Here is a 10,902-nt window from a genome sequence, read left to right as displayed (position 1 = left end):
CATGATATTTTATCTTGTATTATTTTATTTACTTCTATCTATAACTTTTTAATTAGTTATTTCTAGGATAGAAGTAATTCCTTTAATTTTTTGGTCAACAATGTTCAAGGGTTGTTTCAAATTTGTTGTGAAAAGGGGTGACAAAATATTTGAATCTAAATACTCAAAAGTCTCTAGAAATTGCTTACATGTAAGACTATTCATGCATGTTTATTGGCAAATTAAATATGATGTAATTTTTTTTTGCATCCAATGGGCAAAAAAATGCTATACTTAGAATATGCTAATAGTATGATCTCTACCTATCAAATAGAATACCCTTAGGATCATAAGTTGCATGTTCACATATTTTGCACCTCTAGAGAATTCTTGATTCTATATATTCTTATATATATAGGGACATTTTCTACCTACTTATGTCTATCCCTCTTATAGGGAGCTATCCCCATTAAAGATAGCACTTACCTTTAAAAGATAAAATAAAAATGTATATCCCTCTTGATATAAAACATAATTTTATCTAATTATCTACAAAATAATCAATTGCAAGACCATGTGGTTGGTAGGGTATATAGGAAACACATACGAAAATGATGAGAAATTGAATACTCAAGGATATAAATGAACGTAAAAAATTATATGAGCCAATATATCGACTCTAAAATATGTTTCCTAGCTCACTTTAAAAAAAGGCTCTAAACTCTTAATCCATTTTTCTAATTAAATACGTAAAAATGCACCATTCACCTTCATGCAGCATATTGGTGATTCATTGTATTTAAAACAAAGAATATGCCTAGAGATATGTGTTGGAGTACAATACCATTGAGGGGAGGGGGAGGGGGAGGGGGGGGGGGGGGGGGTGGTGGTGAATCAGTGGTATACTAAATTCAACAATCTTGAATTAGACTTTCAAAAAAAAATTTGCAACATAACTAATAGGCATACTAAGAAACAAAACTTTGGTAGTCATGAACCCAAGACAAGACAACTTCGGAAAACTAAAGTAAAGCATCATGTTGCACATCATATCAACTTCTACTGAATAGACAACATGACAACTATACCAACTTATTCTAAAGAAATCTATAACAAACATAAGGCTCAAGAACAATGATATTCATTTAACCATAATATAGGAATGAACTGAGATTAAATTGACTATAATGTGGATGAGAAATGAATGTCTTTGCAAATGATACTATATGATGGAGACAAGTTCATGCAGATCAATTATACTTAGGACAATGTAAAACCGAATGGCACATGGTAAGAAAAAGAGCATGAGAATCAACCATATCAAAGTAACAACTCATAGCTCAAAATTTTTCTTGAGTGGAAAACCCTCATGGGGTAGAAAAAACACTCGAAATGCCTCATTGGCTTAATCAAAAGTGCCTCATTGGCCAAAAAAAAAAAAAAAGCCTCACTGGCTTAATACAAAATCCTCCTCATAGTTTTGAGTAATAATCAATAGAGTATAACCCCTGTTTCTCTACAAATCATTTTCTGAAAAACTCACTACTTTTGAGATTCAGAAACTCAAGTAATCACCATACACAACACTTTTACATTTCATACTTACAAAAGTATTAAATTTTTTTTAATCAGTACAACAATACAACAAGCTCCTAAAAAATGTTGCAAACGTTCTACAATACCAAAACTATATGCACAAGCCCTTTTTAACTGCCTTCATTTCACTCTGTGTTGTTACGCTTTATAACAGAAACATTAACACTGTATGCATCATCACAATCAACAAAAAAGAAACCAGTAAACCCTGTTTTATATCATCTTCGAACTAGGGTTTCAATGGTTAAGAGTCTAAGTTTTTGTTACAACTGAAAGCCCCCTTTTTTAGATCAACTAACACCGAGACTTTTCTTTCTCATCTTTTTCAAAATCACCACCAGAAAAGAGGAAAACAAATCTGCTATGTTACCAAACTTTCTTTATATTGTCGTTAAACCAAACATTATAGACCTCCATCACGGTGGTTGAAACACAAAACCCATAAAACACTGTTTTATCTCCGCTTTCAGCTCACTGCCAGTCCACTTAAAAACTGAGCGTCCAATGTAGACAATCATATTAGGAGCCCAACATAATATCTGTAATGCTTTAATGATCCTGTGATTGCAAAACTATCATGGCGGCTAGGGTTCAAAGAACCTTTCAAAGAATAGGAAAAATTTGAAAGATACACCATTTACATTTTTTTTTTTTTTTTTTTCCGAGAGTCACCCTATTTTCACAAAATACATAATGCTTTCAAGTCCACACCAAAAGAATTTCATGCAATGACATGTCACCACACTATAATCACGTGTCTAACAAATTATAAAGTTGTTGTGACAATATGAGCTCTGTTTTTACCGAAAGAGATGTCATATGATATGTCAGGGCAACCGTACGGTATGTATCACAAAAGAGACATGTGCTTTATTGACAATTCAAAGGCACAAAAGATAATAACATACTTAAGTGGTATGACCATATGCTTCAAAGCAAGGAAAGACTACATTTATAATACTGAAAGTTGTCATGATTAAACCTATTATATGAAAGGATCATTTCAATAAGTCAAGAATGCCTTCAGATTGCTAAAGTGAAACAATATCATGCTAGTGATCTTTTGCTCATGCCAAAAGTCATTGTATCAACCCAAACCAAACTGTACAAGCAAATATAGACCCGTGAATATCATAAGAAAATTTATAGCATGCCTCCAAAAACAAATGTCAGTGCCACCACATGTCTGCATATAGTAGACATCTGTAACTATAGTTTCCAAACTAAATGCCAAACATTATACCAAATAGCCAAACCTGTAACATGATGCCAAGAGAAATATCAACCTGAACTACGAATCAAATCTGAGATATCAAACATAATACCGATGCCAAATCATAGTGCCAAGTATCCACAAAATATAACCATACTAAGAGGTATGCCAAGAGTGAAAACCAACTGAAATGAATACCAAGAATGATGTATCTATGAAACCATGAATGGCAAGTAGTATGTATGACATGAATGAAAGCCATGATCAAATGTATGCCATTAACTGAAGTGAACCATATACCTCATGCACATGCAAGTGAAAGTATCACCATGAGCTTGTGATCTGTACATGTACCAAAGCATCAGTAACCCAAGAATATCACATCTGAAAGGAAGCACTGCAAGACATAAAATCAAACTGAATCATAAAGAGAGTAAGTTGAACCATGGCAACACTGTCACATGTCACCTGAACATATCAACCCATCCAAACTGATAATGCCAAGGATGAACCAAATTGAAAATGCCAATGATGAACCATGTCATGTACAAAGAATGTCAATGTACCATACCAATGTCATGAGATTATATTCTATGTTCATGCTGAAATGATCATCAATTGAATCCTTGAAACAACTGAAAATGTCTTTGTGTGTCTTTGACATCAAGGACAACAATATGAAGGTTGTTACATGATTCTACCTTTATAAATACATGTGAAAAATATAATCTTCAAAAACACATATTGAATAAGTAAGAAAACATGTTAAAATTATGATCTTACACTCAAAATTTGTTAACTACACATGGATATACTCTTTTCAATCAAATTAACCTAGTAAAATATATATTCTACCTTTCCAAATGCTGCTCGTGATATAAAACACCTATGGCTTGAACATCCTTATACTTCATGATTTCTTGTTACTCTATTGTAAAGAGTGATCATAACAACTATCTCTTCTTCAAACTGATTCATTGAAAGTTTCAAGAGTTCACTTTGTAGCATCTTTCAAATTATACTTATATAAATGTTAAATTTCAACACTCAATACTATTTGAGCTCCACACTTTATTATATTTACCCATGAAGTCAATATATTGTGTCTCTTTATATTTCAAGACAAACCAAAAATTTAAATTTAATGGAGTCTTCATCTCCATTTCAAAGGACTTCACTCAATGAAGCTATCTCCCTTTTAATCGACCATTATAAAATTGATACACATAAAAACATTATTAACTTTATGTTGATATAGGAAAGGAAGATACCTCAATATTCACTATTTTGTTATGTTTCTTGATACACTCTTTAAGTCAAGTTTTTGAATGGTGACTTGTTCTAATTCAACATCTTTGGACCCTCAGAGATAAAAAAAAAAACACTTTAGAGGATGCCTTAGTAGGTTGAAAGTAATATTTCCTCTTGTCCCCATGTTATAGAAGGTTTTGTTACCTTGATTTCTTTTTCTCTTGCTGATAAAACTTTCATTATGAATGGAGTACATGTTTTCCAGCAAAACCTTGATCATCATATTTTTTTGACAATTAACTAATTGTTATGTATAAAATGAAATGCTTAGAATACAACTTGAAACCCTAATTACTAGATGCAATCCTTCAAATTTTACCAAATTCTTTGTTTTCAAAAGACTAAATCCTTTTTGATGACTTTTTAAAATGCTAAAACTTAGAAAAATTGTAAAATCATACAAACTACCATCACACATGTTTGAAGGCCCAATGTTATAAGAAAATTCAAATGGCATGTTATTTTCTAGTATTTTAGGGGAGGAAAATGTTCTTATTAAAAGGTAAAAAATCATTATTATCTAGGAGGTAGACATTGTTATTTATGTGTTATAAAAAGCCCCCAAAATAGACAAAATAGAGGTTCTTGAAGATAAAAGCATAGTGTTAAGTGAAGATAAAATTTCTTTCACCTTGAACCACAAAACACTATCTTTTTATAGTAAAATACATATGAAATATACCATCTTTCCAGTAAAATATACCCTTCATTGTCAATAATTATCTTCTATTTTGACTATTAGAATCATTACTTTGTGAAGATATTATCTTCCTCTTCCTTATAGATAGATTCTTTTGTAGACTTATTATTGCTTCCTTTAAGCTCTAGATGTCAAGAATGACGTAATGCTATAAAAAAACCAAATCAATATATTTTGAATGCAAACTATTATCTTGGAAAAAATAACCCTAGATGTATTTCCTTCTAAATGAAAACTGAGAAATTCGATCAAGAAGTATGTAACAAATCTATCAAAAAATACTAAAATAGTCCAAAAGATCAAAGAAGGAACTATCTATCAAGAAAGAAGGAGAAATTGAATATATGATACGAAGTTAAGGTAAATCAATTATTTATTACTCTAACCTACACATTCTAGTTTCTCAAACCTTTCATTGACAAACTATCCTCATCAAAACACTAAAAAAAATGGAAGAATAAAAAGAACAAATGCTTTATAAACTTGAAGAACCCTTTATTGGGAAGTCCTCCTCTATATAAAGACACTTAAAAATGAAAGAATGAGAGGAAGAAATTTGCTTTTACTATTTTAAACCTTATATTTTTACTCTTATCTCTCTTACAACACACTTTTTTGCTTCCTTGTGATTTTTTAATTCCCTCCCCAAGTCTTCTATCTCTTTTCACAAGGATTAAATTAGACATATTCTAATCTAAAGCACGTTTTATTGGTGGTGGAAAACTCTCCTTTTATAATCTACAAAGCCTGCTGATAGAAATGAAAAAGAGATTGAAAGCTGGAAGGCGATAAGCATCCCTCACAAGTGACGTATACTTTAGCAGATACAAAAGTAGTTGCAGGAGACGTGAGTATCAGCCAATGGATAACACTAGTGATACCAACCAGTTGCTCTCATTTTTCTTTGTATAGTCCAAAAATGTGGGTGGTATAAATGCTCTAACATGGCAACCTTATCTTGACAAGGACTTGTCCCTTACCACCAGAGTTGCTTTATTATATCACAATCTTGATATGTACAACTGTTCTACTCTATGCTCTGGACACACTGAACAAAATGCACATAATCCAAACGAAATGCAATAAAATAAGCAAGGAATGATGTATGCATGTTTTTTCAAATAAAGAAACTTGTGCAAAGTTTCTATAACAGAGGCAAGCGCCAGCTTTCTCTCACTCTGCATCTTACAATCTCTTTGTGATTGAGTTGAGTTGAAACTTGAACAATAGCCTTTGTTGGGTTTTTGTTTTTGTTTGGTTGAGAAAAGATGGATGTGGCAGTACTACCTGTCAATAGCCACTCTTGTGATAAGGCAGAAGAACAGCTTGGTTTTGTGGTTCCTGAAAGAAATGCATTTGGTAAAGATTTCAGGTAGTTTTTTTTTTCAGTTAATTATGTAAGATTTGTTTGTATTCAGAAGTCATATGTATAAATCATTATGGATTGTGAAAATCTGATATCTTTAATCATCAATTTGTTATGTTTTGAAGAAATTTATGAAATGATTATCATCTTGCAGGTCTTATTATACAGAAGGTGAACGGAAGGCTATTGTTGAAGAGACATATCGTAAAAATCATGTCTATCAGACATTTGAATCGGTAATGGAGATTAATATGATTATGCTTAAACAATACACTCTAAGATTTGAATTATTGAGGCTGTTCATTTTAGATCACACAAATAAATGTGTCTTATTGACAAAATAATACTATAGATGCTTTTAAATCATACAAATAGACATGTCTTATTAAAAATGGATGTAATTTTAGATAGATCATCTAAACAAATCAAAATTTAGAATGTATCCAAAATGATTAATACAGAATTTGTTTTGAACTCGATTTGATATGGGTAATTGAAGAGGATCTAGCTAAGGAAAGCAACGAGTGTGAAATGATAAAGGTCTGATATTTCTGTTGTTACAGGTGCAGAGAATGAGAGAAAAGCATCTGTGCTTCAATAAAGGAGAGATGGATATCTGGGAATGCGCGGAGTTATTGAATGACATTGTGGATGAGAGTGACCCCGATCTGGATGTGCCTCAGATTGAGCACCTCCTGCAAACTGCAGAAGCCATTAGAAAAGATTATCCTGACCAAGACTGGTTTCATCTCACTGCCTTTATTCATGGTGGGTAATACTTTTCACTGCATTTTTGGTCTTGTTATTTTCTTCTAATTAATCTTCCCTCTACTTAGGATGATTTGGAAATATAATGCAGACTTAGGCAAGGTTTTGCTTCATCCCAAATTTGGCCAGTCACCTCAATGGGCTGTGGTCGGTATGTTTTCACTCCACTGCTAAAATGTGGATGTTTTAGTTGTACAATAGATTTTGATTTTAATTGTGGATGTTTTCAATAGAAATTTTAGATCATATTTAATGATTTAAAAAAAAAATGTTATCTAAAATGTCAATTGAAAAATATACACAATTTAAATAAAAAATTATCATACATGTAAAAAAATTCATAACAATTATATATTCTGACAATAAAGAACAACATAACTTTCATTGGCATTATATTATATTGTTAAAACTAATTTCCATATTTCCCTTGAGCAGGTGATACATTTCCAGTTGGATGTCCCTTTGAAAAATCTATTGTACATCACCAGGTACTAAACAATATAGAACCTTAGTCTTGTCACTATATCAAAGTACTGATGATTTAGAGTTGTGAAGAATTTTTCATAATCATGATTTATAAATTAGTTATGATCTAATTTTTTTTTGTTTTCTATAGAGATGAAAGAGTGATATTGAGAAAAATTATCATATCATAAGGCTTATAGGTTGTTTTGTAGTCAATTTCATTAAAATGAAGAAATATGCAGATGTTCCTTAACAATCCCGACTCTTGGGATCCAAAATACAATATTGGATCAGGAATCTACAAAGAGGGGTGTGGATTTGAAAAACTTGTCATGTCGTGGGGGCATGATGAGTATATGTATCAGGTAACATGTTCTATCCTGTAAGTTTTTTTTATTTTTTTAAACAATTCATATAAAATCACATTAATATAGAAATCTTACTGAAGAAACTAATGTGATTTGGGATGAACTACCTAAACAAGTCAAGCTTAAAATATACCATTTAAGGCAAAAATAATAACGTATAATTAGAATAAAAATAAATTGTCAATGGTTACTCCTTGAATAAGTGTTTCTCTCTTGAACTTGGAAGGTGATGAAAGAGAACAAATCAACGCTACCTCCACAGGCCTATTTCATAGTATGCTATCATTCATTCTATGGTGAGCTCTTTTTCTCTATTGTCATATGATACAATATGTCAATACGATATGATATAATATGATACAATACAACAATATTATGATAAATTGAATAAGCAAAAAATGATACGATACAATATGTCAATTACAACAATATTATGATAAATTGAATAAATGAGAAATGACTATACGTGTATAACAGCAATGCATGTTGGAGGTGGCTACAAACAGTTGATGAATGAGTTGGACCACCAAATGCTTCCATGGTTGCTGAAATTCAAGTATGTAAAGTTACATGTTTTATTGTTGCAGTAGGAGTAGAGGGTTTCCTTACTAACCAAATAAATGAATGTGCAGCAAATATGACCTTTACAGCAAAAGTAGCGTTCGTACCGATGTGGAGAAACTGAAACCATATTATCACTCTCTCATTCATAAAGTATGTCATTCGCCAAAATCAAATCAAATCAAATTGCAATCATTTTTTTTTAGTGTGGTGTGATGTAATCTTGTCTAAGCACTTGTGTTTTATTTGGCAGTATTTTCCAGACAAGGTCAGGTGGTAATCAGCAACGTAGAAGCAAAATCATCCCTCCAATATTTTAATCTTTTGTTTATAGAATCCAAAACGTGTCATGTGTCAATTTCTTTTCTTTGGGCAATGAAAATTGCATGCCAAAGAGAAAGTCCTCCATTATAAACAGTTAAAAGAGTATAAATTTGTAAGTCTTCTTCATATTGGATATGAGACATGTTATGGTTACTATTAAATATTTATATTTTGATTATTAAATTTAAGATAAAAGGTAAGAATTTGTGTTAATGTATATATCATTGTATTTTTTTTGTTATTATTGTAGAATATTTTTTAATAATAAAAATATTTAAAAGATTTTTATGTTAGATTTAGTTTTCATTTTTCAAATTAAATTAAAAAACATTTATGTTAAGAAGTATACTTTTAATGGTGGCAATGAATAAAATGTAATAAAAAGAGTATATCAATAAAAGTTATTAAAAAGCATATATATATATATATAAAACTCTTAAATAAATAAAATAAAATAACTCTGATAATATGAGTGTTTTACCAAAATATGTTATTGAAAGTATAATATATAGAATCAATAATATCGCTGAAGAAATTATGGAGGTACCTATTTTTATTTATTTAAATTATTCTTTTTCTATTGACTTTATTTTTATTGTAAGAGTTACTTTAATATTTTATGTAGATTAAACTTGTACACCATAAAAATGTTTTCAATTATTAAAACAAGGAAATGACTTTGATTTTGAAAGTCACAACTTGAAAAATGACTTAAGTTTAGACCCAAAAAGGCACACAGGCTCAAATCAAGGTCAAAATTGGCACGCAGGCTAGAGACAATAGCAAATAGAAATATAAGGTGAGGCATGCAGGCCAGATACAACTACTAAAACAAGAAATATAAGAGGAGGCATGTAGATCAGAAACAATTATAATAAAAGTCTTGCGAGCCTAAGAAAACCACTTGACCAAAAAACAAACTACAAAAAAACAACATCCAAAAGAGCCTTTAATAAGGTTTCAATTGTCTTTAAGGGTGTTGGTGCAAGGGCACAGTTGGGTCCATGGGACCTATTCAGGATGTTGTTCTTGGTTTCATGTTTTGTTGTTCATTTTGGATGCAATAAGATCTCTAGGACCATATTCGAACCTTTGGAGTCCTTTTGTCTCATTTTGTAAGGCCTTGGTGCCAATTTGTTGAATGTACTCAAATAGGGATATCTTGGTCAAACTCGGTCAATGCCTCCCAAAGTGTGGTATGGGGGTATCTCTGATGTATTTGGTGTTTATATACCCTATTTGAGGTGTCTTCAAAGCTCTTAGGGGTTATTAGTATCAAAAATGCAAATTGTGCAATTTTTGTAAAAGTTGCTTGACAACTTTTCAACGTTGTCAAGACACTAAGCAATCAAAAGGTGGTTGTACGACTAACCAATTCAAATGGTGGTTATAGCCATTGATTCTAGAGTATTTATAGACCCCTCAAATGTTTGGAAGGGGTTGGTTGATGATTTTGTAGGGAGAACTCCAAGTTTGAAGGCAATACATGAACATTTTCTCTGCAATTTCCAAAAAAAACGTTACACTTTGTCTCATAACTCTCAATTCGGGATGAATTAGAACTCAAGGATGGAGTTTTTGGAAAGGTATCTGAGTTACCTTTCATTTGACACTGATTTAGTTTGATTTCATTTGGTTTTGTGTATTCTACATGCAATTTTGTTCAGACTGGTCTAAAACCCTAGGTTTGGAGGGTTTTATCAAGAATTATGCATATCCACTCATTCCACTAACAACTTGACTCAAGAATTGGTGGAATGATGCGTATGTGGGTGCTCCAAGTTATTTTTGAACCATTTTTGTAGAGGAGGAGTTCAAGTGGGGTTTTGAGCAATTGAAGGCCTAATATCTCCATGTATTAGGCTGGTTTGACAAGGTTGAGTGACTTGTTGTTGGTTTGGGTATCAAAACAGCCAAGGAGACCTTGAAACCTATGAAATCCTTTCATTTTTTATATCCCCTTACCTTACAAATTGGTTGTGCAGGGTAGTGGAGAGTCTAAGAGGTGGTTGTAGTGTTGTTGGAGGCCTAATTAGGCTTTTGTAGGACTGTAACAGTTTGATTTTGAGCACCTTAGCTTTCACATATGTTGTACAACTTCCAAAATGATATCTCAAATTGGTTTCATTTAATCCCTTGTGTCCATGATTCAAAATAATAATGGAATTTGTCTCAGAATAGGGCTACTAGAGTCTAGGCCCATAGGGTGCATTTGGTGTTGGATGGTCTAGCAGGGAATGATACCAAGGTT

The 10,902-nt window shown here is 31.8% G+C and overlaps 1 protein-coding gene across 1 annotated transcript; it reads left to right on the top strand.

The window, feature by feature from the left end:
* The first annotated feature begins 6,728 nt into the window (after positions 1 to 6,728).
* LOC131029932 (inositol oxygenase 1-like) lies at positions 6,729 to 8,607 on the top strand. The gene is made up of 8 exons (XM_057960614.1): positions 6,729 to 6,933; positions 7,025 to 7,084; positions 7,369 to 7,421; positions 7,641 to 7,763; positions 7,993 to 8,062; positions 8,244 to 8,322; positions 8,399 to 8,480; positions 8,581 to 8,607. Exons 1-8 carry the CDS (start codon positions 6,738 to 6,740, stop codon positions 8,605 to 8,607), a joined length of 690 nt encoding a protein of 229 aa, XP_057816597.1. The 5' UTR covers positions 6,729 to 6,737.
* The last annotated feature ends 2,295 nt before the right edge of the window (positions 8,608 to 10,902 follow it).

Source organism: Cryptomeria japonica, chromosome 3 (genome assembly GCF_030272615.1).
Source record: "Cryptomeria japonica chromosome 3, Sugi_1.0, whole genome shotgun sequence".
Lineage (NCBI taxonomy): Eukaryota > Viridiplantae > Streptophyta > Pinopsida > Cupressales > Cupressaceae > Cryptomeria > Cryptomeria japonica.
This window is presented reverse-complemented; position numbering and strand designations above follow the sequence as displayed.

What these genes read in the sequence shown, in the direction of transcription:
- LOC131029932 (XM_057960614.1), top strand. Translation starts at nt 6,738, where the DNA reads ATGAGAGAAAAGCATCTGTGCTTCAATAAAGGAGAGATGGATATCTGG. An exon ending in ATGCTATCATTCATTCTATG is followed by an intron (nt 8,063 to 8,243) that starts GTGAGCTCTTTT and finishes CGTGTATAACAG; the next exon opens with CAATGCATGTTGGAGGTGGC. An exon ending in CCATGGTTGCTGAAATTCAA is followed by an intron (nt 8,323 to 8,398) that starts GTATGTAAAGTT and finishes ATGAATGTGCAG; the next exon opens with CAAATATGACCTTTACAGCA.